Genomic DNA, 16,681 nt, shown 5'->3' with positions numbered 1-16,681 from the left:
CATTTGTTCCTACCTGCCTGTACTAGTTATGCAGCTCCTCCTTTATCCTTAACCAGGGCCTCTATATCTCTTGAAAACCAAGGTTCCCTAAACCTGTTTGTTGTCTTTGCTTCTTAATCTGACAGGGACATACAAACTCTGTATGCTCAAGATTTCATCTTTGAAAGCCTCCTACTTACCATGTACACCTTTGCCAGAAAGCAACCTGATGCAATCCACATGTACCAGATTCTTCCTGATATCACCAAAATTGGTCATTCTCCAATTTAGAATCTCAAGCAGAGGACCAGACCCAAGAACAATCCTGAGATTACAAATCTCGAGTCCTGTCCTTTAAAGGAGCACCTAATTTCTTGTTATGCTATGGAGAGATGTGGAGCAGACTGGGACTTTATACCTTGAAGCATAAGAAATTGAGGGATGATCTTAGAGGGAAATCTTAGATGGGAATCATGGTCAGCATGGACTAGTTGGGGCAAAGAACCTGCTTCCCTTCTGTGGGACTCAATGACTCAAGTTTCAAGGTAGTTCGGGTCCTAAATTAGGAGTTGGTCAATTTCAATAACATATGACAGGATCCGGAGAAAGCAGATTGGGGGCAACTTTTAATAGGGAGAAAGATCAGGGGCAACACAAGGGAAGAATGCAACTACAGTAAGATTAGGGAATCCTGAATAACAAGGGATGTTGAAAGTTTTGATGAAAACATATGAAAGATATTGACAACTGTAAATAGCTGAAACTTTGTAAGGAATAGAGGGAGTCTATTGAGTACTAGAAAGGAGCAACTGAACGGGCAATAGGGGCCATGAAATATCATTTACAGTCATAGTTATAGAAAAGTACAGCACAAAAACAGGTCCTTTGGCCCACCTCGTACATGCTGAACCATGTAAACTGCCCACTCCCTTTAACCTGCACTGGGACCATAGCCCTTCATACCCCTTCTATCCATGTACACATCTAAATTTTTCTTAACCAAAACGTTGAAATTGAGTTCGCACGCACCACTTGTGCTGGCAGCTTGTTCCACACTCATGGCAGAGTGAAGAAGTTTCCCTACATGTTCCCCTTAAACTTTTCACCTTTCACCCTTAACCCATGACCTCTGGCTGCTATCCCACCCAACCTCAGCAGAAATTCTGCTTGGATTTGCTCTACCTATACCCCTTATAATTTTGTATATCTGCATTAAATATCCTCTCAATCTTCTACATTCCAAGGAATAAAGTCCTAATCTATTCAATCTTTCTTTATAGCTCAGACCTGGCAACATCCTTATACATTTTCTTCGTACTTTCAACTTTATTTTCATCCTTCCTGTAAGTACGTGACCAAAATGTAGACAATACTCTAAATTAGGCCTCACCAATGTCTTACACAACTTCAGCATAACATCCCATCTTCTGTACTCAATTCTTTGATTTATGGTCAAGCTTTCCTAACGACTCTATCTACCTGTGACGCCACTTTCAATGAATTATGGACCTGCATATCCAGATCCCTTTGTTTTATTGCACTCCACAGTGCCCTACTACCCACTGTGTAAGACCTATAGTAGTTGGTCCTTACGAACTGCAACACCTCACACTTCTCAGCATTAAATTCCATCTGCCACTTTTCAGCTGGTCCAGATTCCAAAGTTCTGATAGCCTTCCTCGCTGTACACTACACCCCCAATCTTGGTGTCCTCTGCAAATTTGCTGATCTAGTTAACATATTGTCATCTAGATTGCTTAGATATATGTACAGCCACATAATGTCATGCAGAAACAAATTCAGCACAATGTTATGAATGGCAATATTTTTTTCCCCACAAATAATAACTAGCAAGACAATGCATGCCAAGCCAGCCAAACGATGTGGGTTTTTAAAAAGTTCTTGTAATCTTAAATTTTAACAAGTGGATGCTATTCAGCGATGTAAGTTTCTCAATTAAAATTCAGGTATACTTTAACTTTAAAATCATGACTACACTAATACAACAAATCATCACGTGCACTTTGTTTTTCTTAAGTGCCTGAGGCCTATGAGGAAACATTAATAGTACTGATCAATTTCCGTGTTTGAAATACTGTGAAATATAACATCAAATCAATGATGAAATACATATTTAGATGATGGAAGAGATGGTTAAGGGTCAGCCCTAATGGTTTATAGAAAGGACAAAACAACCAAATACAACAACAGCATGGGAACAATTTTCCACATAACTGGGAAAGTGAGCTGTTGGAATTTAACTTAAGACATGTACAAAATAATTCATGGTGGAAAGTTAAACCAGGGCAGGATATACACAATGCCCTTGGGAGTGCTGTATCCTGGCAATACAGTACACGTAGGGTATCCATAAAATTGGCAACAGACTTGCCTTCATCAGGCAGGGCATTGAATTGCGATGTTACGACATAGCTGCACAAGATGTTGGTGAGATTGTGGCGACCCAATTTCTGGCACACACGAACCGGCTCACAACAGCGCGCGCAGGCAGAGGGCCGGCCCCAAAAAGGGCGCCAGGCCATCTTCACCAGCAGGGGGAAAATCCCGCGCGCAGAAAGGGTCTGGGAATATGCATTCCCCACAGCAGTCTCGCCCAAGGAGGGCGGGAACAGGAAGGCTTTAAAGCAGGCCGCGAAATTTGAATAAATCTCTTTATCGCAACTCCAACTCACCGACTCCGTGTGGTTATTCTAGCGCTGTGTGTAGCACACCGCTATTTTGTGCAGTCCTGTCTACCATATTATAGGATATGTATAATATGTGATTAAGCTAAATGGTGCAAAAAAGATTCACATGGACATTACTGGTACTGAACAATCAAAGTTACAAGGAGTGATTGAATAGGCTGGCTGTTTTCCATGGATGGAAGGAGGCTGAAGGGTGAACTCATAGACGTTTATAAGATCATTAAGGACACAGCTAAGGTCTATTCCCCTACAGTCTTTTACTCCAGCTAAAAATGTCTAAAGCTAGAGGGTATATAGGCTTAAATGAGAAGGGAAAGATTTTAAAGGGGAACTGAGAGCAGGAGGTGAATCACATATAATTACAACTTTTAAAGACTCTTGGGCAGTGACATGGATAGGAGTAATTCAAAGGACCATTGGCCAAACACTGACAAGTGCAAATAATTCAGTTAGACACCTTGATCAATGTGGATGAATTGGACTAAAGGGCCTATAACACTGGGAAAGGGCAAGCACAAAAGACTGCAAATGGCATGAATTTGCCAACCAAAAAGTTTATTTAAAAACAGTGTTACTAGGTTAAATCTATTTAGTATATTTTGGTTCCTAGAAATATATAATTACAAGATTATTATAAAGATATAATGTGTATTATATCCATTAATTGTTGTGAATTTCTCTTTCTACTTCCTGGGTTCACTTCTGGTTACCTCATGTTTTCAGCCTTTAGTTGTCCTGTATTAATAACATTGTTAATGTTTCTAATTAAAAATGTATTTTAATAAACTCAAAGCTTGCTTAAATGTCACTTGCCCACTCACTTGCATTCGGCAAACATCAACTTCTGTATTTGTACAAGGAGACTTCTGCTTGAAAAACTAGTAACTTGTTCAAACCAATACTGCATACTGTAAACAAGAAATTGTACTGTCTTTACCCGAGTGAATTTTTAAATTAATTTTTCAGTCAGAACTTACTTGCAAGCAAGGCGATAACCACCAATGATTGATGTTGGATGAATTTTCTGTTTGACCAATTCATCTGCACCCTTCAAAAGCTCTGCAGCAATAATAACCTGCATTAAAGACAATACAACAAGTAATAGGTATCACTTGCTGCCCATAATTTTTGCTTGATCTAGTGCTCAAAAGAGAGGAAAAAAATGGTAGTTATATGCAGACAGCATCTTTCACACACATACAATATTATGGATCCTGGAAAGGGCCTCTCAAAGACCAAGCAGGACATTTTTGGGAGGAGCCATAGATGGGGGAGGTCCTCAACAAGCCTTTTCCCTCTGTTTTTACAGTGGAGAAGGACATGACTTCAGAATGGGGAGGGCTTGGAAATGGTCTATATTGTAGCAGAGGAACTGCTGGATGTCATAAAGCTTAAGGAAGTTGATTAATCTCCATGGCCAGATCCAGTATACCCAAGGACACTGTGGGAAGCTATATAAGAAATTGCAGAAGCCCCACATGAGACATATGCACCAATGTTAGTCATAGGTGAAGTGCCAGGAGGACTGGATGGTGGTTAATGTTGTGCCTTTATTTAAAACGAGTGGCAAAGAAAAATCAGATTAAGTGTAGACTAATAAATCTAACGTCCATATTAGGTAAGTTACTAGAAGGGATTCTGGGGGGGAAGTTTATTAGCATTTGGAAATACAAGGTTTCATTAGGGCTTTGTGCTTTGGAGATCATGTCTCATGAACTTGATTGGATTTTTTGAAGTAACCAAGAAGGTTGCTGAAGGAAGGACAGGAAAGATGGTCTACATGGACTTCAGTAAGGCCTTTGATAAGGTTCTGGAATGGGATCCACTTTCCATAGTAGCCTACTGAGTGGACCCATTGCTAACAGGGTACAAAATCAGCCTGATGGTAGGAAGCAGAGGATGATGGTTGAAGATTGCTTTTTGGACTGGAGGTTGATGACATATGGTGCTTACCAGTACTCAGCGCTAGTCCACAGGTATTTATTATCTATATCAGCAATCTGGATGAGAATATAGGGTGTGCTTAATAAGCTTGTAGCTGACACTAAATTAGGCGGTGACAGTGAAAAAATGGTGCTGTTGACCATGAAGATGGCTATCAGAATTTACAGAAGGATCTTTATCAGCTGGGTGAGAAGGCCAAGGAATGGCAAATGAAGTTGAATTTGGAAAAGTGTAAGGTTCTGCATTTTGGCAAGACAAATGAGGGGAGGAGTTTCACAGGCCATGAGCTGCATTGTACTCCTAGGTCCCTCTGTTCAACAAGTACACGATTTCCTGAAAGTGGTGTCACAAGTAGACATGGTGGGGAAGTGTTCTGAATATCTCATAGTCCTCCCGCACTCCATTCGTTCCTTGCTGCTGCTCAAAAACCAACGTTCCTGAAACCAGACAGCCCTGCCTTTTATTCTAACAGGATCATGCAAACTCCGTACTCTCAATATTTCACTTCTGAAGATCTCCCACTTACAAGCATTCCTTTGCTACAAAACAATCTATCCCAACCCACACCTGCCAGATATTTTCTGGTGCCATCAGAATTAGCCTTTCCCCAGTTTAGAATCTCAACCCAAGGGCCAGTTTTATCCTTCTCCACGTGTATCTTGAAATTAACTAACTATATTTGACAAGACCAAGGGTCCCACATACATCCCTGTGGAACTCCACTGGTTAGACTCTCTGATCAGATAAACAACCCTCCATCACTTTCTCTCATTCCCAAACCAATTTTGAATCCAATCTAAGACTTGCATTGGATACCACAGGCCATTTGGACCAATCTCCCATGTGATACCTTGTCAAAGACCTTACTGAAGTTCATGTACACCATATCAACTACATAGGAACACATTTTGTTGCCTTTTTCAAATAATCAAAATGATCAGACATGATTTCCCCAAAACAAAACCATGCTGCCTTCAATTAATCCCCATCCTTCCATCTATAGTTCAATCCGATTCCCCGACAACTTTCCCACCGCTGATTTTAGGCACACAGACCCGTAGTCACCAAGCTTATCACCTCTTGAGTAATAGGCACTATATTTGTTGCTTAAACTCCATTTTAGATTAAAACTAACCAAGTTTACATGTAAACTTATTCAGTAAATATTTCATTGCTATCAACATACAGGACTGCATATAGACAACAGATTAGTTTGGCTCAGATTAGTTGAATCCTGAATCCTGGAGCTTACTGTACATGCAAACCACCCTTCAATTTGTGGTAAAATAAATAAACCAATCAAAAATATTGCAGAAAATCAATAAACATTTACTACACCATTATTGAATTATTAACAGGAATTCTGATAAAAATGTACTCACCACCGATGTTGTACCATCTCCTACTTCGTTGTCTTGAAGATCTGCTAATTCACATAATACCTTGGCAGCTGGATGCTCTACTTCAAGCATCTTGAGAATTGTAGCCCCATCATTAGTGATGGTGACATCCTGTACAAGATCAGAAGAATGTACCATTTGGAAGTACTCTGAACACTGGGATTTATTTTATTCTCCCAGATCGTTTAAAATCAACACTTTCATTGAAACCTTAACACAATATTTTTCTCTTAGCCCCAAATCACCACTTCCATACAGTGCTGCTACTGAAAACAATTAAATATTAAATGCCCACTGGCAAAATCTCAATTTTTATGTGCTACTGAAAGTAGCATTGAACACATTTTGGCCTACAATTCATAAAACACACATTTCCACCAAGTACAATTTTCTCCCCTTTGGATTATGTCCATCAGTGCCAACTACCCCTATACTTAATGCTTCAGTGACTATATCATCATGTAATGATAGAAAGTCTTTGATAATCTCAAGTATCTGTAGCCTCTTCTGTCTCAGGTCTTCAACAATGATAAACTGGCAGTTTGGATTTATCCACAGGACTGGCTTGCCCAAAGAACACAAGGATAGTGATGGAAAGGTGTCATTCTAGCTGAAGGTCCATGATCAGTGGCATTCCACAGTAATTAGAGATGGTTATTTGTTATATAAGTGATTTGGATGAAAACGTAGATGGATGAGTTAGCAAATTTGCCAACGACACAGATTGGTGGAGTTGTGGACAGTGTGGAGGGCTGTCAAAAGACAACAATTAGTGAGATGGATGGGTTAGTGGGTTAATTTGCTCCATGGGTACAATGGGCTGGAAGGGCCTGTTACCATGCCAAAGCTCTGAATAAAAAATAAATATGAGAAATGACAGCTGGAATATTATCTGATCAAGTGTATGGTGCTGCAGTTTGAGAGGTTTAATGTAAGGGAGCCCCTAACAGAAGTGATCTAGGGCAGGGGTTCCCAACCTGGGGTCTACGAATCCCTTGGTTAACGAAGGGGCTCACTGGCATAAAGGTTGGGAACCCCTGCTCTAGAGGGATATTGAGGTCCAAGTCCATAGCCCCCTGAAAATAGTCACACATGTAAAGATGGCATATGGCATGCTTGCCTTCATTGGTCAGGTCATTAAGTATAAGAATCAGAAAGCCATGTTGCAGCCACATAAAATCTTAGTTACCTCAAAGTTGGGAGTATTCTGGTCACCTCATTACAGGAAGGACATTGAGGCTTTAGAAGGGGAGCACAGGAGGTTTACCAGAATGCTGTCTGGATTAGAGAGTAATGAGAATTTGGACAACCTTGGACTGTTTTCTCTGGAGGGTCAGACTGAAAGGAGACCTAGTGAAAGATTTTTTTTCGGATTATGAGAGGCATAGATTGGGTGCACAGTCAGTATGTTTTTAAAAGAGCTTAAAGGAGGCCTGTAGACCAAGTTTCTTTTTACACAGAGAGTGGTGGGTGCCTGGAATAAGCTACCAGAGGGAGCGGTGGAAGCAGATACAACATTGGCATTAGATGGTTTAGACAGACACATGGATATGCAGGATATGGAGGGACATGTATAATGCACAGTCAAAAGAGAATGTTTAATTCAGCCTTGTACTGCTTTATGACAGCAGTAGAAACATTTAAAAAGAATCTCATATGCTCATTAGCACAGGCAGCATATGTAGAGAGAGAAGCAGTTTACATTTCAATTGTTAATCCATAACGAGAACAGAAAGTGAGTGAATTGTTGAAAGCACATCCACCTAAAACATCCGCGCTGATTCATTTTGCTGCACAGAGCCAATATCTAGATATTTTTGCTTTCAGAATTCCACAAGGCAGGCATTCATAAGAGTGCCTTTCCCCAAGGTGGAAATAGCTAAAAGGCACAATTTTAAGATGATTGGAGGAAAGTACCAAGAGAATGTCCAAGCTTTTTTTAAAAAACACACAGGGTGTGGTGGGTGCATTAAATGCACTGTCACAAGTGGTGGTAGAGACAGATACATTGCAGTCATTTTAGAGACAAGTATGAAAGAAAAATGGAGGGGCACATGGGAGGGAAGGATTAAATAGATCTTGGCACAATATCCGGGCCAAAGGGTCTGCACTGTGCTTTACTGTTCTATCATACTTCCTTTTCCCACACACTGTACTACGTGTAATCCCAAACCTAATCCTTATTGTGTCTGACAAACCACAGTCAAATGATTACTTTCTAAATATTTTAATATTTCAAACAACTTGAGTAAACAACACGACAAGACTGCATCAATAGGAAACAAGTGGACCAAACACAATTCCCCTCAACACTCAATTCTGGCTGCCAAAGGTGTTGCCTCCTGCCCCATCCTCTCCCATCTGGCCCAACCGCATCGACACACCACCACCACAACTTGGCCTGCCTGAATTCATCCCTCCCAACCTGCTAGCTTCTCTCCTTTCCTGTTTCACCCCTTTTCTGATAAGAGTACATCAACAATGTAATGAACTCTACTTACGCCAATATCATCCACCAACATTTTATCCAGACCAACTGGTCCCAAGGAGCTTTTCACAATATTGGCAATGGAGGCTGCTGCCATCACTGTACATTTAAAAAAAACAAGAAAAAACTTTCAGTACAAGATGGCAAACTAGGATAAACTACTGAAATATAATATCCAACCCTTCAGTAATTGTTCTATACCAATACAACTAAGAGGAAACTAAGATGCTGGAAACCTGAAATTAAAAATTGAAAAATCAGCCAAAATCTGTTGGAAACAACTTCTCAGGTACTGAAAGGTCATTTTTGAGTTTTTCCAGGCTTCATTTTCACCTCATTTATGGCAAAGTATTAACTTGTATCCTTTCAACACACACAAAATGCCGGAGGAACTCAGCAGGCCAGGAGGAAAAAGATGATGAGTAAATTTAAAAGGTGGGGTAAGGGGAGAGAGAAAAACAAGGTGATAGGTGAAACCTGGAGGGGGAGGGATGAGGTAAAGAGCCGAGAAGTCTGATGGGAGAGGACCTAAGGACAATAGCCTCCAACCTGATGGCACTAAAAGCAAGCACACAAAATTTCCAAGTATCACAATAAAAAAGAGGAGTGGGATAAATTGAAGAAATTAATTCACTATGGAGAGTCCCGATACAGCGCTTGAACCCAAAACCATGGCAATTCCTTTCCTCCCATCGATGCTACTAAACTTGCTGAGTTCCTCCCCACCTCTGGCCCCCCACTCTCAAAAGTAAGTTGCCCAATCAAACCCCATTGTGCACTTAAACGTGCCATAATACATGGAAAGTGACAGAATAGGTCTTCTGAAAACGTGCCATTAATTTCTGTGATTGCATGAAGGATGCAATTGTCCATAAATTTTTGAACTTAAAAAATATTGCTCCACAATCCCTGTTTAATTTGACTGGTTTTCTTGAACCCACATGGAAACCACAGCCCAGGTAGTGAAATGCAGTTGAGGAGGCTGTACAAACGCAGCACCCCTCCATGCTGTGAATAATAAGACAAAATCAGTACAATTTATTAGTAAACCTCCTCAACAAGGCCAATTTAACACAGCAGGTGAATAATATGATGTATCAGATACGTAAAGCACATAGAAGTGACAGGCTTTGATGACACGATTAAGGAATAGCCTATGTTCAAGGTAAGGACTAGTCCAAGTGACCCCAGATGTTAAGAAAATTATGTGGTAGGTGTAGAACACTTACAGCAGTAGTACAGAGAGTGTAGAGGGACACTAGGACAAAATTTACTGACAGATCAGGTTAAGCGAAGTCTCAAGACATTCTAAAAATACAAGTAGTGGGGCTCAAAGGGAACCAAAGGGTTGGACCTACAATACATCGGCAAGATCTTAAATGACGGCTTTTTTATTATATATTCACCCAAAATACATAGTTGGGAGATTTCAGCTGAGCTGGTTAAATTCTCTTAGAACTTGAGTTTTTTTTTGAAACGGTAAATACAGTACATATGGGTTCAGTCAAATCCAAGGCATGATACCTTGACTACAGTAGGCAGAAGTGGTGGTGCAGGAGGAACGCTGTTTCTATGACTAGATATCCTCGCAGTTCTTTCAGACATCACTGAGCCCTGGGGAGGTGCAGGGAGCGACTGCAGCAGACCCAGCACCAGGCGTGACGGGGAGCGGGGCCGCGCAGGGTGCACCGACCGCCGAGCCCCTCCAGCTCTCCCCTCTCCCGGTCTACAGAAGGTTCTGGAACATTCCCAACCACGTGTGTGCCGCAGGGCCGCGCTTCCCCCTCCGCGCCCCTTCCCCACCGCGTTCTCGCCATCATGCCCACCCACCCCAACGAGGAGACCCACTCCTTCTCACCGTTCTGTGTCCGGACCGAGTCTCCCGACGACCGCTGGCCCAGCACATTCAGCGCACCCTCCATGGCAGCCATCTTGGAGCGCGGCGGAAGGGCGGGCAGCGCGTGGGGCACTCTGGGTAACCGCTGCGCCGCCTCTGCTCGTCAATTCAGGCGCGATCGATCGGCCGGCGTCGCTCGCCCGTGGGCCCGGGCCCGAGTCCAGTCCGGTCCGGTCCGGTCCGTGTCGCCGCAGGGATCGCTCATCCGGCGATCAGAATCCGGGACGGGGGGGGGGGGGTCTAGGCAGCACGCCAGACCTATAGATATAAAAAAATCAGCTGAATACGCCAGGACCACGTCCTCAAAACAGCAGCACTGCGCCACTACTCCCCACGACATCTTTCAAAGGAAAACAACAGCAATTCTGCAGATGCTGGAAATTCAAGCAACACACATCAAAGTTGCTGCTGAAGGCCAAGCAGCATCTGTAAAATGTCCTGACGAAGGGTCTCGGCCTGAAACGTCGACTACAGATGCTGCTTGGCCTGCTGCGTTCACCAGCAACTTTGATCTTTCAAAGGAGATGCCTCAAAGAGGCGGCATCCTTCATGAGGGATCTGCACTACTCAGGACATTTCCTCTCCTCATTACCATCAGGAGGATGCACAGAAAACACCCATCCAACATATTAGGAACAGCTTCTCCTTCACCGCCATCAGATTTCTGAACGGTCCACGAACGCTGCCTCACTATTCTGCACAAATCAATTATTTCTTAACAGTATTGCATTGTATGCTGCGCAAAATAAATACCACGACAGATATCAGTGATAATAAACCTGAATCTGATGTGACTTGGTTATAGAATTTCCTGGTAAATGTTAGCGGGTTAGGTAGCTGATGTTTACACGTGAGTGGAAGGTCTGTTTCTCAGCTGTACAAGTTGATTCAAGGAATAAAAAAATGATCAGAACCAACAATGTAGTTCGTTTAGAATATACGTTAACAAAATGTGTGAAATAAATTCCTCATTTGTAAATCAATTATGAAAAATGAAGTGGGTCTTATACTAAGCGGTAGGGCACTAACGAGTGTGGTAGAACAAAGGTCCATGATTAATTGAAAGTGGTGTCACAGGTTGACAGGGTAGTAAAGAAAGCTTTTAGTACATTGGCCTTCATAGATCAATGTACTGTATTGAGTACAGGAGATGGGATGTCACATTGGTGAGGCCTAATTTGGAGTATTGTGTGTAGCTTTGGTCCAGCACCTACAGGAAAGATGTCAAGGTTGAAAGAGTACAGAGAAAATTTACAAGAATGTTGCTGGATCTGGAGGACCTGAGTTATAAGGGGGAAAAATGAATGGATTAGGGCTTTATTCCTTGGAGCATAGAAGATTAAGAGGAGATTTGGTACAGGTATACAAAATTATGAGCGGTATAGATCGGGTAAATGCAAGCAGGCTTTTTCCACTGAGATTGAGTGGGATTGCAACTGGAGGTCACAGGTTAAGGGTGAAAATTTTAAGGTGAACATGAGGGTTGTGAGAGTGTGGAATGAGCTGCCTGCACAAGCGGTGCATGTGAGCTCGATTTCAATGTTTGCTTGAGAGAGATTTGGATAGGTATATAGATGGTAGGGGTATGGAGGGTATAGTCCCAGTGCAGGTCATTGTGAGTAGGCAGTTTAAATGGTTTGGTACAGACTAGATGGGCTGAAGAGTCTGTTTCGGTGCTGTACTTTTCTATGACTCTATTAGTTGAATGTTTGTAATACTCCCTTAGTAATATTTCAAACATAAGTTTGCTTGTCTGGAGCCAATATCTTAGTTCAGATTCTGGTCCAAGCAATTTCTTAAAACAAAAAGCTTTATTTGCATAGATTAATGATGTTAGGTTTAATACAGCAAATGACTAGAATTAGATACAATGTAGATTTATGAAAGATAAATAATTCTTTATAATTTATCATTTTTATAATGAATCCAGTGAGCTAAGTGGATGTGATGGATTTGGACATCAGGAAAGGCCTTTATTAAGGTGCAGTGTAAGAGATTATTAAACAAAATTACCACATGACATTGATTGTGTTGATTGACAATAAACACCCTGATGCTATTACAGTTTGGAGTGTTGGAGTTCAGGGTTCAATCCTGATGTTCTCTGTAAGGGGTTTGTATGTATTCCCCATGGAATATGTGGGCTTCCTTGGATGCTCCACAGTCCAAAGGTGTACAGATTAGTCAGTTAATTGGTTATTGTAAAATGTCCCATGATTAGGCCAGGGTTAACTTGGGGTTTGCCAGCCGCACAGCCTGAAGGGCCTATTCCATGCTTTATCTCTAAATAAAGCAGAAAGCCATGTTTAGGGATGCAAAGATTGTATTGTTTTCGTTGCAAAAGGATTTGAGACCTGCTCAGATACGTGGGCAGTTATGGTCCCCTTCTCCGAAGAAGAATGTTTTTGCCATGGAGGGAGTGTTACAAAGTTCTACAAGATTGATTCTTGAGAGAGTAAGTCTGATGTCGCAGAGTACTACAACACGAAAGCAGGCCCTTCAACCCAACTCGTCCATGCCTACCAAGGCTAGTCCCATTTGGCTTTATTTGACCCATATCTCTCTGAACCTTTCCTGTTCACATACCTGTCAAACTCTGAATCCTTTCTCTTTTCATCTTAAACCTGATCATGGACTCTCCTACCCTGGGAAAAAAAAGACTATTACCCTATCAATGCATCTAATAATTTTACAAACCCACAAAGGTCATCCCCTCCTGAAGCTCATTGATTGCTTGATTGTTCTGAAGCTACCCTCAGTATCCTCCAGACTGATGCTGGAATTGTTACAGTTTGCTATATTCTGCACACTACAGTAAACTTTGGATTTGCTGAAGGAATGTGAAGAGATCAGATCTTGCTTACATTATCAATGCAAAAGAAAACTGAGGACAAAACATCCTCAACTGCTCGGATTGCCATCAGAGATAACCTCCGAAAGTGGAGGAACTGGAAGGGTGAGTTCATATATCTGCAGATAACACAAAGGTTGGTGGAGTTGTGGATAGTGTAGAAGGTTCTCATACATCACACTGGGACTTTAACGGGATGCAGAGCTGGGCTGGGAAGCGGCATATGGAGTTCAACTCTGAGAAGTGTTAAGTGATTCACTTTGGAAGGTTGAATTTGAAGTCAGAATGTGGGGTTAATGGCAAAATTCTTTGCAGTGTGGAGGAAGAGCAGGATCTTGGGTTCCACGTCCATAGATCCCTCAAAACCGCTGTGCAAGTGTTTGGGTGGTTAAGAAGGCATATGGTGTGTTGGCCTTCATTTGTCAGGGGATTGAGTACAAGTACAATGAGGTAATGTTGCAACTCTATTAAAACCTTGGTTAAACCACATTTGGTATATTGCGTTCAGTTCTGGTTGCCTCATTATAGAGGAGACTTTATAGATGATGCTGACTGGATTAGAGAGCATGTCTTACTAAGATAGGTTGAATGAGTTAGGCTTTCTCTTTGAAGCAGAGAATGAGAGGAGACTTGATAGAGATGTACAAGATGATAAGAGGCATAGATTGACTTCATGGGTGGACACCATGGTTGGCATGGACTTGGTGGGCCAAAGGGCCGGTATCCATGCTTTATTGCCTATGACTATGACATTCATTTAGTACCTACATGTGTATTTTAAGAACTGTAACATTCAGGGTTGTGAAACTGTAGAGAGACTACTTTGTGTGCAATGAACATAGTGTACTAAATTGAAAAATTGTACAATTGAGTTACTCTCTTCACCTGGAAGGAGTGTTTGGATCCTGGTTATTGGAGAGAGAAGAGGAAGAAGACCCATTCTACACTGGAAAAGTCGAGTGCAATTTGGATGATGAGTTTGCAGAAACCCTCTATTCAGTTTCTATTAAACTAGTCAGCGGAAGTTTAAGGTGGACATGGAAGATAGAAAGTGGAGCATTGCAGCACTGTACAGGCCCTTTGGCTCACCATGTTGTGCTGATCTTTGAACCTACTCTATGATCAATCTCAGCCTTCCCTCCTAAACAATCCTCTATTTTTCTATCATCCATGAGGCTACCTAAGAGTTTTTTTTAAATGTCCTCAATGTGTTTGCCTGAACCCCACCCCCCCTGGCCTGGCAGTTCTTTCCATGACCCACCACTCTCTGTAAAGAACTTACCTCTGACATCCCTCCTTTACTTTACTACAATTACTTTCCTCTAATCAACTTAAAATTATACCCTTGTGTATTTTAGCTATTTGCACCCGGGAAAATGTCTTTGGCTATCCACTCTACCTATGCCTCTTATCATTTTGTACACCTCTGTGAAGTCACCTCTCATCCTTCCTCGCTTCAAAGAGAAAAACCCTAGGTCGTTTAACCTATCTACTTAAGGATCCAGTGCTCTACTTACATCAATGCATTTTGTCACATCATCAAATAATTCAATCAGGCTCGTGAGACATGATCTGCCCTTCACAAAAGCATACTGACTACCGTATTCCTAATCAGATTATTCTTCTGGCTATATCCACCATCCTCTACATGAAAAGTTACCTCTTGTCTCTTTTAAATCTTTTTCCTCTCATCCTAAACGTATGCCACCTAGATTTAGACTCCTTTTTCCTAGGGAAAAGACTGCTACCATGCAACTTATCTATGCTCCTCATGATTCTATAAACTTCTATGAAGTCAACCCTCAATCTCTTATGCTCCAAGGAATTAAAATCCAGCCTGGCTTTTTGCTATTAATCAGGCACGTAGTCCTGGTAAGATGCTTGTAAATCTTTTCTGCACGCTTTCCAGTTAACAGATGCATTGCCTCATACTGCATTGAAATCTATTTGCCACTCCTTGATCTATTTCTCTAACTGATCAAGATCCTCTGTAATCTATGATAATTGTCTTCACTATAAGTAAGACCTCTTAATTCGTATCATCCCAAAATTTGCTGATCAAGCCTCGAACATTGTCATCCAAAATATTTATATAGATAACAAATTTCAAGGATTCCAACACTAATCCTTTCTTTCTTTCTTTTTAAATCTTTTTATTAATTTTCCAAAATTATAAACAGAATAACAATATTGATACAGAGAGATTGGAATAATCTTATTGTTGATAAGCATGTACAAAAAATATTTTAAATAATACAAGTATAATAGACTTCCCAACTCTTAATATAATTAATCATAGAGAAAAAAGAAAAAAACACAAAGAAAACCCCCCCAAAAAAAGAAACTAAATACTAAACCCCATAAAAAGCAAACGGAACAAAACAAGGCTGGACCAATATCTTAAATCGAACACGTTCAGTAATGTCGTCAACTCCGCTCCTCTATTCATATATTTTAAGTTAATAAGAAGGATTCGGAAAGGTCAAATTACACCATATGAAAATGTTGAATAAATGGTTTCCAAGTCCCTTCAAATTTAACCGAAGGATCAAAAATGTCACTTCTGTTTTTTTCTAAATTTATACATAATATAGTTTGGGAAAACCATTGAAATGTGGAAGGAGGATTGGTCTCCTTCCAGTTAATAAAATGGATCTTCTGGCCATTAAAGTAACAAATGCGATCATCTGACAGGCTGAAGAGGATAAAAATCTATGTTCTATCATTGGCAAACCAAAAATTGCCATAATAGGATGGGGTTGTAAATCAAAACGCAAAACTGTTGAGATAATATCAAAAATATCTTTCCAGAATTTTTTCAAAAGAGGACAGGACCAAAACATATGAGTTAAGGAAGTCACCTCAGAGTGACATCTGTCACAAATAGGGCTTATATGGGAATAAAAACGGGCTAATTTATCTTTAGACATATGGGCCCTATGCACTACCTTAAATTGTATTAGCGTATGTTTGGCACATATAGAGGAAGAACTAACTAATTGAAAAATTTTGTCCCATTTCTCTATAGGTAGGCAAAGTTGAAGTTCCCTTTCCCATTCATTTTTAATTTTATCAGATGTACCTGGCTGTAATTTTGTAATTATACCATAAATAGATGCTATTAATCCCTTCTGAAAAGGATTTAAACTTAAAATTTTATCGATAATATCAGTAGGTTATGGGATCGGGAAGGTAGGCAGCATGGTACTTAAAAAGTTTCTTATTTGTAAATATCTAAAAAAATGGGATCTGGGCAAATTAAATGTACTAGGTAACTGTTCAAAAGACATGAAACAGTTATCCAGAAATAAGTCATGAAAACATGTTATACCTTTCACTTTCCATGTCAAAAAGGCTTGATCCATAACCGAGGGTTGAAAAAAATCAGATATAATAGGGCTTAATATTATAAAT

At 40.8% G+C, this 16,681-nt stretch overlaps 1 protein-coding gene across 2 annotated transcripts in view; it reads right to left on the bottom strand.

The window, feature by feature from the left end:
• tcp1 (t-complex 1) overlaps positions 1-10,483 on the bottom strand; it is a 39,293-nt gene extending 28,810 nt beyond the window's left edge. The window contains exons 1-4 of one of the 2 annotated variants that reach the window (XM_072265945.1): positions 10,378-10,483; positions 8,533-8,618; positions 6,014-6,142; positions 3,665-3,762 (exon numbers count right to left, since the gene is read on the bottom strand). In XM_072265945.1, the coding sequence (XP_072122046.1) occupies positions 3,665-3,762; positions 6,014-6,142; positions 8,533-8,618; positions 10,378-10,450 (386 nt within the window). In that variant the 5' untranslated portion in view covers positions 10,451-10,483. The remainder of the gene's footprint in view (positions 1-3,664; positions 3,763-6,013; positions 6,143-8,532; positions 8,619-10,377) is intronic. The other variant, XM_072265946.1, reaches the window with a different exon arrangement.
• Positions 10,484-16,681: the final 6,198 nt, after the last annotated feature.

This window comes from Mobula birostris, chromosome 8, assembly GCF_030028105.1.
Source record: "Mobula birostris isolate sMobBir1 chromosome 8, sMobBir1.hap1, whole genome shotgun sequence".
Classification (NCBI taxonomy): Eukaryota; Metazoa; Chordata; class Chondrichthyes; order Myliobatiformes; family Myliobatidae; genus Mobula; species Mobula birostris.
This window is presented reverse-complemented; position numbering and strand designations above follow the sequence as displayed.